This window comes from Amphiura filiformis, chromosome 4 (assembly GCF_039555335.1).
Source record: "Amphiura filiformis chromosome 4, Afil_fr2py, whole genome shotgun sequence".
In the NCBI taxonomy this organism is placed as follows: Eukaryota; Metazoa; Echinodermata; class Ophiuroidea; order Amphilepidida; family Amphiuridae; genus Amphiura; species Amphiura filiformis.
Window position 1 is genome coordinate 27,275,058 of NC_092631.1, and position 13,490 is coordinate 27,288,547.

At 38.1% G+C, this 13,490-nt stretch overlaps 1 protein-coding gene across 1 annotated transcript in view; it reads left to right on the plus strand.

Moving 5' to 3' along the window:
- The first annotated feature begins 222 nt into the window (after positions 1–222).
- Positions 223–13,490, plus strand: part of LOC140150759 (ATP-binding cassette sub-family B member 6-like) — a 37,560-nt gene continuing 24,292 nt past the window's right edge. Inside the window, exons 1-5 of the mRNA XM_072172861.1 lie at positions 223–334; positions 2,762–3,461; positions 6,042–6,246; positions 8,597–8,695; positions 11,935–12,034. Coding sequence (XP_072028962.1) covers positions 2,814–3,461; positions 6,042–6,246; positions 8,597–8,695; positions 11,935–12,034 — 1,052 coding nt within the window. The 5' untranslated portion in view covers positions 223–334; positions 2,762–2,813. The remainder of the gene's footprint in view (positions 335–2,761; positions 3,462–6,041; positions 6,247–8,596; positions 8,696–11,934; positions 12,035–13,490) is intronic.

The window sequence follows — 13,490 nt, forward strand, 5'->3', positions numbered from 1 at the left end:
AAAATTAGTTCTGTATTTTTCTGGGATGGGGAACAGGCTGAGACGAATATACCTAAAGGTACCTTAGGTATATTCGTCTCAGGGAACAGGGGAGTAGATCACAGCACTGAGATCCTTGAGCAAAAGAGCATGAATACTGTATATAAATCTGCAGGGCCGGTCTAAATAAATAGAGGGCAGCAGATCAATTTTGCGGTGTGATTTGTATCCAGGGCTTTGTATAGCAAGTTGAAGGTCACTGAGTGAATTCGTGTTTTTGAGCATAGAAAGTAATGTTTTCTGTAATTGCAAGCATTTCTTTCGCATAGTGGAAGTGCTAGTTATTCGATGTGAAGTGAGTATTTTTTTTCAAAGGAAAATCAAGGTATGGAAATACATTTTCAGCCTTGTGTGTTGCTGTAAATTTCATAAGCTTACTGACGACAAATGTTGATACAATGACCATGATGACATGCATGCATTGACATTGACAATCAATCAGACATGGCAGAATCATTCACATGAATATGATTCTACAATGTAATATTTTGTAAACCATTGAAGAGCTAAGTTAATTCTTTATAACTCCGTGGTCCGAGCTGTGCGCCAAGCGTAGACAAGCGTACACACAGAAGAAATAAACAATCCCGCTGCGCTGATTGGCTGATCAACGGACTTGACAACAAGCTGGTTGACCCATCGGTCGTCGGCGTGGCGCGTAGTAGGCAACCTTGTCACTTTTACGCGATCGCAATTCACCAGCGCGTACCCAGACCACGGAAGTAATAAAAAATTAACTTTAGATGCCCACATGATCATCAAACTTTAGTATCGTCAGCACTTTTATTTTCTACTATCATACTGATGATACAATGTTTAAAATAAATTCAAATACACTTTTTTTTTTTTTTTTATTATGTTATATTGCATTAAAAAAATGTATTAGTATGGTATGATATCCCGGGGGGTCACTCAGCTACATTGGTGTGCACATGCGTGAACAAAAAAATGTGTAAAAAGGGGTCTTTTTTTTTCGACGAACGCGTAACGCGCGTTCCGTGTTTAGGGGTCTAAAACACTCAACGGTGAAAATCAGATATATTTACCTTAAAAGTCCTGCCAAAAGAGTTATTTTTGTGATTTCAGTCATTTTAAAAATGTTGTAAAGAAGCAAATATAGCAATTATGACCCTGGATTTTTAATATTTGCATAAAATGAACATTAAATAAACAAAAACAATACACCTCGTGTCTTCTTTGGCTTTATTCCCACAATTATCACTACGTGAAATATGCAAATTTATGACAAAATCAGGATTTTCCTAAAAATGGGGTAAAAATAGCCAATTTTGTGAATCTTTAAAAGGCTGTATCTTCGCAACGGATTGTCCGATTGAGTTGATTCAAAAGGTTTTTTAAATCATTTTGCAGCAGGAACAATCCTGACAGAAAAAGTAATTCCAGGGGTGGGTTTGAAATTTTCATGTGACCACCCTATTACTATATAGTATATTACCAATGAATAACCCTAACCCTAATCATAACTACACCACATTTCGCCATAATTCATTCTAGAAACGCTTGCTGTTAGAATAAGAAAACTTTTAATGCTAAATTTTTGCACATTCTAGGGAAGCGTGGTTACCGTTTTGCAATAATCGAGTGAGAGGGTTTTCAAGAAAATATTTTTCCTGTCAAAACTGAAGCATCCTCTGTATAAAAGAAAATATGAATATTAACTGCACATCATATATAACGATTCGTGATACCCAATTGTGGCACATTTGATGTCGTTTATGAGGCAGAGAATTTTATTTCAATTTTATATACGCCAAAATATTTTTTAATTGAGCAAGAATAAGGATGGAAAAACGTTGAAAATTCTATGTATAAATAACATTAGACCCGCAAAAGATTACTGTTTCGTTTTTATGGTAATCTAATCTTTTATTTCCTGAAAAAAACATTAGGGGTCTAAAATGGATTTTTTATGTAATTGATAAAAACATCGAACGACATACAAGAAAAATGGTAGGTTCCTCTAGATAGTATTTTACTGACCATGCTAATGTACTGACACCGTGCGAGCACATGTCAAAATCGATATAATGTATTGTCCATATAGACGCGCATTTATCACGTTTATTGTCGGATTAACAACAATTGAGCGCTATTAATACACATTAATGTTTTTAGGAAATAAAATAAAATATGGTACGCTTTTCTGCTTTTGCTTGTCACGTGGTAGGCCTATATTGAAGTTGCGATTATATCTTCAGATAAGTTTCAAATGGATTCCATCAAGACAAGTGGCCGAGTGGTCTAAGGCGCTAGGCTCATAGAGCGTATCCAAAGCGGCGTGGTGCGCCGTGAGTTCGAACCCCGCCTCTGCCAAACTTTAAGTAAAATTAAAATTAAATTTTAACTTTTTTAAAATTTCATATTGGGGAAATGTGACTGGGAGAATTTATGTATGGCGTGGAGTGGTGTGAATCATAACCATAACCCTAACCCTAATGCTAACCCTAACCCTAATCTTAACCATAATCCTAACCCTAATCCTAGCCCTAACCCTAATCCTAACCCTAATCCTAATCCAAACCCTAATGCTGGTCCTACTGAGCTGCGCCAGGCTGAATAGGTAAAACAGGCACCTGCTGAACACTTGCAAGCAGGTTAGCCAGTGCTAGCGCTTATAAGCGATAAAAAGTGTGACAGCAGGGTGTTGGGTACCCAGACACACATTTACCTGTTCTAATACATTTTCTATTCTTAACTATAGATTATCAAGTGAAATTCTACACAGACCAGACCAACACTGACAGATCTACAAGATGGCAGTCGCACCATATTGCCCAGCCAACACCACCATGGCAAATATCTGGATTGACAACGGTTTGTCCAGATGCTTTCTAGAAACACTGTTTGCCTCCTTTCAAGCATTCATCATGCTTGTTCTCGGAAGCATCCAAATCCTTCTCTTCTGGAAAAGGTCCGTTCAAATCGAAGACCGCTTCAAACCAGGTCCATTGTGGTCTCATATTCAAATAGCTGTAACAGTACTAATGATCGTGCAGTATGTCGTGCGTATCATCTTGCTTGCAACGATAGGTGATGAAGAAATTTACGGCTACATAGAGCTTAGTACATGTTTCTACATAGCAACTTACATCCTCTCTGGGTTTATAATATACATGGAAAGATCCTGGACCTTCCTATCCCGACACGCTCGTGGTCACGGCACCATCATTCTTCTGTTTTGGTCAGCTGCGTTTCTGCACGAGAACCTTGCGTTTATCTCGTGGAAGAGCCCTCATTGGTGGTGGAAATTAGACAGTGAAACTCACAAGATAGAGTTTGGATTGTGGCTGTCTCGTTACGTGTTGACATTGTTCTTGTTTGTGGTAGGGTTGAGGGCGCCGGGACTGCCGAAGAAGAGTTACATGTTGCTGGTAAATGAAGGCGATGGAGAACAAAGGGTGGTGAGTAGTAGGAAGAGGTTAAATACCAATTTAAACTAAGCCATAATGTATAATTTCCATCAAATTTTAATTTTGTTATTCATTATTCAAAATGCTGAAATATTAAAATAGTAATTTAACTGTCAGGAAAGGTTTGGAACTGTCCATTTTAAGTCAAAATAACAAGGTAAAGTAAAAGGAACCCTACTGACTCTTTTGGCTGTTTAACATGTAATTAAAGAAGTTCATCCGGTTAATTGTTAATTAATCAGATTTTGAAAATGTGCAATTTGCGCATGAAAAGTTTGAATTTGCAATATTTTAACAAATTTTGCTTTTTTTTCTTCTTTATTTTCTTGCAATTTTGTGCGACAGCCTATTTTTTCATACTTTATGATTGTGTTGCAGATCATTATGGATTCTTTGATATTAGTGAAAACTCCAGGTTTTTGGAAAATGAGTACTTAAAAAATGGTTATTTGTGACCATCCATCTCAAACCGCTCATAAAGTCGGCAAATTGTATTTCGAGTTACAGTGCAAAATGTGCATAAAGGTTGTATTCATAATGTTCCTAATGTTTGTCCTACATGTTTCTCATTTTAGTCCAGTCAAACACCAATCTTTAATCCTATTGTGAAGAGGATAATAAGCTTACACTTATTTATATAATTAGTAAATAGCTTTAGTCTTTGTTTGCTTTAGCTAAATCCTGCTCAAGTGGTGGGTTAACCAACAGTTAACAATGAGAGGACATTCCTGAACCTCGTTGACTTGGGGATGATTTGAAGTGATCGCAAATTATGACCATTTGATATTTAATACCAGCAATGTAGAAAAATAATGTAGCACCAAAATAATGTACCCTTTTACTGAAGGTGCAAAAATTAACAAGCCATAACTCCGCTTCTATATCGTTTGAAGAAAACAAATTTGACCAGGGGCCGACTTTACAAGCATTTTGCCGTGGACGGTCACATTTGTGGATAAACTTAAAATTCGCGGTTGGACCTAAAAATGTGTAATTTTACCCAAAAGGCGCACATTTCATCGTTTTTTGTGCATTATGCATTTTCCCTGTCCTTAGTCAAGACTATAATGAAAAACTTTTCTGCTGACAGTTTCACTAGAAACCTTCTGGTTTTCTTAAAGCATCTATATAATAATACGCTATTCTCTGTTTGTCTGTAGATCTGTTTGTCTGTCTGTGACTGCTAATGTGAGGCCACCGTGGGTCGTGCACGGGCTCAAACTTGGTGGTGGGTGCAGCTTGGTATGAGGAAGAACGAGTTTATATTTTTTAAGGTCAAAGGTCAAGGACGGGGTCAAGTTCAATTGAAGTCTAATTTCAAATACTTAAAATGGCAAATCCAGCCATGCCATTGTGTTGACCTTGGACTATCAAACAAAAGTTTCCACAGTGACCTTTTTGTTAGACCAACGGTTAAGAGGTCAAAGGTCAAGAAAGGTAAAAATTTCAAACTGCCCCTATGAAGCTCAAACTTGGTGGGTGGATGGAACTTGGAATAACAAACAAACGTTTCCACGGTGACCTTTTTGTCAGACCTACGGTTAAGAGGTCATAGGTCAAGAAAGGTAACAATTTCAAATTGCCCCTATGGAGCTCAAACTTGGTGGGTGGGTGTGGACTTTGGACTAACAAACAAAAGTTTCCACGGTGACCTTTTCATCATACCTACGGTTAAGAGGTCATAGGTCAAGAAAGGTAACAAATTCAAATTGCCCCTATGGAGCTCAAACTTGGTGGGTGGGTGGACCTTGGACTAACAAACAAAAGTTTCAACGGTGATCTTTTTCACAGACCCACGGTTAAGAGGTCATAGGTCAAGAAATGTCAAAATTTTCAATTGTCCCTATGGATCTCAAACTTGGTAGGTGGGTGGACCTTGGACTAACAAACAAAGTTTCCACGGTGACCTTTTCGTCACACCTACGGTTAAGAGGTCATAGGTCAAGAAAGGTCAACATTTCAAATTGCCCCTCTGGAACTCAAACTTGGTGGGTGGGTGGACCTTGGACTAACAAACAAAAGTTTCTACGGCGATCTTTTCTTCAGACCTACGGTTAAGAGATCAAAGGTCAAAAAGGTAAAAATTTGCCTATGGAGCTCATACTTGGTGGGTAGGTGGAAATTGGACTAACAAACAAAAGTTCCATTGTGACCTTTTTGTCAGACCTACGGTTGAGAGGTCATAGGTCAAAAAACAAAGATTTCAAATTGCTCATGGAGCTCAAACTTGGTCGGTGGGTGTAACTTTGGCCAAGGAAGCCCAGGTTTGAGATCTGCAAAAGCCAATAACTATGACAGCCGAGAACCGCGAAATACGGGTAACCGCCTAGTTGATAATGTTATTGATCCATCTGCTTGAAGCAGGAACATTGACCAGATGTTTTGTTTTTCCTGGAAGTGGTATTCCTGTCTCCAGCGTTATGCCAACAAACTATGAAAAAAAAAATTTTTAGTTCACCAATTGTTGTACAGATTTGACACCTTTTGGCATCAAAGCTGTATATCAGGATGGTTATTTTATCACACTAATATTTTGCATCAAAACATTGTTTTGTTTTTAATTTTTTACAGCCCCTATTGAACGAAGATCTCAATAGCAGAGACGCACTCACCGAGTCAGCATGGGCAGATTTCTTCCATAAATTCTCCTTAATTTGGCCATACGTGTGGCCAAAGGGTCAATATTTACTCCAAATACGAGTGGTGGTGTGCTTGTTGATCCTAGCAGCCGGTAGAGTTATCAATGTGTTTGTGCCACTGCTGTATAAAGAAATCGGTTAGTATCAAGGACAGTGTTGGCTGGTGGGTTTTTTGAAGTGGTGGGGCTAATTTGCGCATTAGCACCCTTTCGTGCAAAGTGCGAACAGGGAGGTGTCTGAGGGGGATGTGCCTCCCTCAGAAGCAGAAAGTTTTTAATTTTGTAAACTAAATTCATGCAATTTGGAGCATAATTTTGGACAATATTTTAATGAAAATGTGCCATTAAATACTTTTTATACTCTAGGCCCATTTATAAAAGTGGTGACATTTAGAACTCGCTTAATGTCTACGAGAGCTATAAAAAGCCAAAAGCAGACATGCCAACTACTATATTTTGTATGAAAAATATGACAAAATATTGGTGTATGGTTTTCTTTTTAAGAAATATGGTTTTTGCAATAAAAATATGCGGACCTGAGGACTGCTTCACTGTCTAATAGCTTGATCAAAAAGGTCTAGCCAGTCAAGCGCTGGTGAAGCATGTTATCAAGTATCATTTTCACAATCTCTCTTACAAAAGTGTAAATCTGCGACCATCAACTCACAGAATCTGCAGTAATTGGTTATGGTTTTTTTCTTGAAAATATGGTTTTTGAGGTGTGAAAATATGATTTTGTGTTTTTCAAATGGTTAGGTTTAGGATTAGGTCAGGCAGGTTTCCAGATTAGGATAAGGATTAAGAGGTTAGGGTTAGGATTTTTAAGTTGCTCCAAAATATCTTCTTGTTATTTTCTCTCATTCATAATATTGTGTAAAATCAAATTAAGGGGGTACTACACCCCTGACCAATTTTGTGCCTATTTTTACATTTTTCTCAAAAATTATAGTGCATTGGTGACAGGTAAGATATGTATATTATAGGGGCAAACACTGCAACTACTGCACTGAAAATTCAGCAACTTAAGGCAAGTAGTTATTGATTTTTTGATCAAATATTGGTTTTCCCTCATTTTTGACTGTAACTCCACAACTGTTGTCTGTGCTGAAATAAAATTTCCAGTGCAGTAGTTGTAGTCCTTGCCCCTATAATATACATATCTTACTTGTCACCAATGCGCTATAATATTTGAGAAAAATGCAAAAATAGGCACAAAATTGGGCAGGGGTGTAGTACCCCCTTAATGTAAAAAACAATTTTACTATTAAACTGTTCGCCATCATAGCAGCTGAAAGGAGTATCCCATCATGCATTGCAGTATATCAGCAACCTCCATAGCAAATGTATACAAAATATAAACAAGAGCCGCTTCGATATTGAGAGCTATTGATAGATTCACAATACTTTAGGGATGATATTTTTTCAAACAAAAGTCTAAGCTCCCCTGCTTTAAGCAAGTAATTGAAAGTTAAAGTGTGGGGTTTTGTGTACATTTTCTAATAGCACATTCAGTTCTGTCATGGTACCGCAAAGCATAATGGGATACTCCCTTCAGCTGCTGTGGTTCGCCATAGAAATAGTGATATAACAGGATTAATTACCATAGCAATAGGTGAAATTTTTTTTGTATGTATTGCCCTGCACTAGACATATGTCGTAACTCTTTATCGCACCATTGATTATCAAAGAATAGGCATAAAGGTCTAGATCGTAATCTATGGAATTTTCAGTGTACGTCTCACTCACATTGTGTATGATTAACCCTAACACCCAAAAATCTTACAAAATCTTACGATGAAAAAATCTGCGCATGCATGAATCCCAGGGTCTGCGATGGCGCGCAATCACCCTAAGTGTTATATGCAAGCACGGAATTGCTGGCGGGCAGCAATAACCCGTGTAGCTACCGGTCCGTGATCGTGTGCTTGGCATGCGAGGGTCAAAGGTTCAATCCGGGGTGCCAAGTCAAAAATTCTTCTTCTCCTTGACTTTTTCGGATCTTCTTTGACTTCCGATCCCAAAAAGCAGGGTCCAGTGTTAGGGTTAATGTCTTTGAAAAGAGCAATATTATATTCAATCTATGATTGCACACAGACACAGACATGACAGGTGATGAGTGCAGCCTACTTAAAGTGCAGGCAGGGTAATACATGCAAAAATTGTTTTCACATATACCGTAAAACCCCGTCTACAAGCATATAGTGTGCTTCTGATGAAAGCTACATTAATCCAGTCGCCATTATGGAGTTTGAGCAAATAAATTACGGATCCTAGCATATACAAACAAGTATTATTTTAAGACTGATCTATTGTATTGGTATATTAACGCTTGCTTCGAATTAATTAAGCTTTTATAAAAAACACTATATATGCTTGTAGACGGGGTTTTACGGTATCGCTATGGTATTTAATCCTGATACATCACAACTTTTACGGCAAATTCAAAGTGACTTTATGTTTTATCACTGATATATATTTTTGCTTACAGTCAATGCTTTGACGCCACAGGATGGCAGTAAAGTAATATTTCCAGCCAAGCTGATTGGTTTTTATGTGTTGGCTAAATTTGCTCAAGGAGGTGGCTTTGGTAAGTGTGTGTTTGTTTGTTTGCACATGTTCAAAGAACCATTCCTGGCATACTCGGCAGTCCACGCTTTTTAATGTGTGCCGGTTCGAAATTCTGAAAATTGGTAAAAGCGTGGAGGTTTAAACTTTTTGGGTAAAAAGCGTGGAATGGTATAAAGCGTGGGAATAAAATAAAAAGTGTGGGCTTGTTTTAGCTTGCAGTATATTTTTATTGAATGTTAAAACAATCATAATTCCAAGAAAAATCGCCAAACCTGCGCAAGATAAAATTCCATTTGATGCAGGCCCAGCGCCTGTTTACGTGAGTCCAGACCAGCACAATATCCTCCCCGGAAGCCCTTCCGTGATATGCAAATGTCTGATTTTTTCCATGACGTGTTACGATGTGTGGTAGATAATTCTTTACATCGATCGTATGTATGAGTGACGTCATTAATCATATGCATAATTGATTGAGCGAAGAAGGGTAGGATATAAGTCACAGAGCGCACGCGAGATACGAATCAGTTCATGACAAGAACAACATTTGGACGCCAAAAAAGTACAGTTATGCATTAAAATGTTTATTGTACAGTACAGTAGTAGCTTTTCACATAAAATTTGCATTGTTCACATAATGTACAACTTCATGGAGAGAAACACATCGGACTAGCATGTGTGAAATAGGTGCAGAATTCGGCATACTTGATTTACTTCAAATTGCGTGTGACTTCATCAATGGATACAAAAAGTGGTGGGGTCAGGAATTTTCACTATAAAGGGTGCCTCAGTAAAAAGCGTGGGGGTCAGGAATTTTCAGTATAAAGGGTGCCTCAGTAAAAAGGGTGGGGGTAAAATAAAAAGGGTGGGGGTCAAACCCCACTGCCGAGTATGTTGGGAATTGGTGGGACACATTAGTACCATGTAGTGAAATCAGCCCCTTTTTCACACACTATGGACCACAATAGCCTCATCCCAATGGCATAGTTCAATAACCTCAATTAAATAATCAGAGTGCAAAATTTGACATCAAGTTGCAGAGTATGAGTTTTTGTACCCAAGGTCATTCAATGAATGTATAAATGTATTGGGGTTAAAGAACTCTGCATTACATGTAATAGATGAGAATGTTTTGGATCCTAGTGCCATGTACACTATAGTTTGGAATCTTATTGTTAGTCCCTTGAACAGGGATGTAAGACTTTCGGAAATTTCCGGAATTCAGGAAATGGGGCCAAAAAAAAAAAAAAAAAATCCGAAAATGTAAAAAAAAAAAAAAAAAAAAAAAATCAATTTTTTTAAATAATTTTTTAATTGGATGATGATAATTTGTCATAAAAAGAGTAAAAACATTTTTTGTGAGGGGGGGTGAACGCCTACCCCCGTTGCATGTCTCGCCTTCGCCTCGACTGATTGCCTTTGGCTCATGTGATTTTCAGGAAGTGGATCATTACCCCCACTTACATCCCTGCTTGAACATTGCATGGGCTGTTCCACTTGAATTCTGCCATACTTTCTGGAAGATTTAAGAAAAGTCTTCCATAGAAGGGGTGTGTTTTTCAAATGGAATTGGCTAGGGTTTACTATTTTGAAACCCATACTCCCCCTGTATATAGCTTTATACCTATCTCTTCCACAACTGGAGTATTTCAAATGGAAGATATTCAATTGATTGTTCTATTTGAAACTCATACTCCCTCTGTGGAAGAGTTTCAGCTAAATCTTCCTCAGGGGGTGTGGAATTCAAATGGAATAGTGCAATGGTGCAGGTGGAAAGGGACACCCCCTATGGAAGACATGACCTTAATCTTCTACACAGGGGAGTATAGATTCCAAATGGAATCGCCCATTCAGGTAATCTTTGATATTCACACTCCCTATGTGGAAGATTAAGGTTATGTCTTCTATATGGGGATGTATGAATTGGAATTGGAATAGCCCATCTATTTTTTCACCCCCAAATATTTTTTCCCAAATGTATATAATGTGTTTGGGTATTAACATGTTAACCTGCAAGTGAGGGCACGCACACACATGACGAGCACCATCTGGTTTTGCAGTCTGAGGTCTGTAGTAGGTCCCAATTGCATGTCAAATGCATTTGAGACATGTCCACTATTGTGCATTAAAATAGTGACCTGGTAGGTTTATTTTCTATTGTATGTCATACACACAAAAAATCTGCCATTTTGGTCCTCTTTTTGGCAATTAAGTGTTGATTCATAACCTCATTAATATACGCGAAGCCTGTAATCCAATCAAAAGAAATTGATTGCCTGACCGTGCACTAATTGCGAGGTCATTAATAACTCACAATGACTCCGGACGCGCAACAATGACTTCTGCGCATGCGTGCGTGTATAAGATACGCGTGACGGCAACGCACACGCCTACGCGATGCCGTTGCGCTTCTGTGATTGGTAGCTCTTGTTGTCGGGCGCGAATGTTATATTACGCCTGGTTGATTTTTTTTTGTAGGGTAGGTTACAACAATGATTAAAACTGGTTATATTTAACAGCGTTTTATGGCATAAAATAACATAAAATGTCATTTTGATTTCTTCAAAATATTAGATACGACGGTAATGAATGACAATAATAACTTTGCACCATCTATTTTGAGGTAATTGTGTGAAATTGTCGGGTTTTGTTTTGGGCCTCGGTATTTAAAAAAATACCTCAGCCCAAAACAAAACCCTCCGATTTCACACATGACCTCAAAATAGATGGTGCGCAGTTATTATTGTCTAATTAAGACGCCCGTGGTGGTTGGGCTACACACAATAGTGCAGGATAATTTATGCAATTTCTTGTCACTTAAACCTCAAAACATACCCATTTCCCCATTTCTCCAAACAAATTCAGTAACAAAAACTTATTATTTTGTACATTGTACCTCATGTTGTCGTCTGCATCACATAATTGCCTTATCTCAAAAGGCTGCCTTGTATGACTTTTTTCGTAGTGTCATCTAACTGGGATGAGATGCACGGTAAAATTAAATTGGTATATAATTTTTGTGTCCATTAAGAAGAAGCATATTGAAATATAAATTAACAATATGAAATACTGAACAAATATTAATCTTTCCCCAAGTAGGCAAGTGCACATAAATGTTGAAAAAAAAAAAACCAGTATAATAATTTTCAATATGAAATACTACAATGGTAATACAAATCACACAAGGCAGCCTTTTGAGATACGACAGTATGTGATGCAGACAACGATTTATCCAACCACTCTACACCATCCTCATCACAGGTACAAGTTTTCTCAACAACATCCGTGTATTCTTGTGGATCAAAGTACAGCAGTTTACAACAAAAGGCATCATGGTGCAGCTCTTCTCTCATCTTCATAGGTAATACATTCTCATCTGAAAACTAAAAAAGTGTTTCTGTTTTGTTTTCAGATATTGGCATATGTTGTGTTTCTAGTTTATGTTGGTGTTTATAGTTTTTATTCCATTACATATGTTACTTCAATCCATAGATATATGTGACGCGATCAAGAAAAATCAGTCGGAACTCGGAAATATTAAATTTTCTGTTTCTTATAGGATATTAAAAAGTATTTACAAAGCTGGATTTTGTAGAAAACCCCATTTATATTTCCAAAACAATAGGAAACAAAATGAAATATTTCCTTTGTTTGGCTATATCTCAAAATCAATATTTCCGAGTGCCGACTGATTTTGCTTGATCGCATCACATATTGAGAAGTAGATTGGACCGAAACCTGTGCATTATTGATGGGGACCAATTGTCACGTAAAGTGTGTAAGGGCTCATATTGAAATACCCTACCATGCTTTCACACAGAAAGAAGGCAGGATTCCCCTCGCTAATTATAAGCGCATGCCTCATGAAAGCTCGGTCATAAAACGGATGGATTATATGCATCAATGATACACCCTGCCTTTTGAAGTGGTCTGGTGACAAGGATTATAATAAAAGTTTATCAAAGACTGGCAATTTTATTGATTGTTGAACTAATCGGCTCATCGCACAACCCAGGAAAGCGCGCTCCTAATTTAAATGTCGAAGGTTTGCCATGTTGAAAATAAGGTTGGCTGTGTTGAATATGACAAAAGGTTTGCTATGACGAATATGAAATGAGGTTAGATGTGGTTAGGGCTAGTGTTATGCTGGTTTCACATACTTTCTGCCGTTTGCGCAGCATGACGCTTCATCATGCAGCTTGTACTTTTTTGCAAGCGGAGGGGCACACCGCTTAGTGGCAGCAGCATGACTATGAAAGCCAATGTGGCCGTTCAGCACTGCTCCAAAATCGTATTTTGTTCTCATACGTCAGAGCGGTACCGCTCCGAGTTGACTTGAATTCAACTTTTAGCGGTGCTTCCACCGCTGTGAAGTGATCAATATATATCTGCTTGCCGCTGGTCACCGCTAGCTAGGGACAGTATGGCAAAGCGGCAGGACAGTATGAAACCAGCATTAGGACTAGAGTGATGGCTAAAGCATTTTCCACCCTGATGTGACGGTGACGTCAGTGCACATTTCATTGGGCGCAGCTATAAATCGCTAGTGTTCGCTCAAAGCTTAAGATGCCTCAACGCTTTGACGTCACTACCACATCAGGGTGGAAAATGATTTGGGGCTAGGATTAGATTTGATATAGCAAACTTTCGACAAAGTGCATGGGCTGTAACAGAATCTAATAGATGGAGTATAAGGCTATTCCAGTTGAACTGGAAGACATAACCTTAATCTTCCACACAGGGAGTGTGAATTTCAAATTGAGTTACCTTGAATGAGTTACTTCATTCAAAGTCAACACTCCCTGTGTGGGAGATTA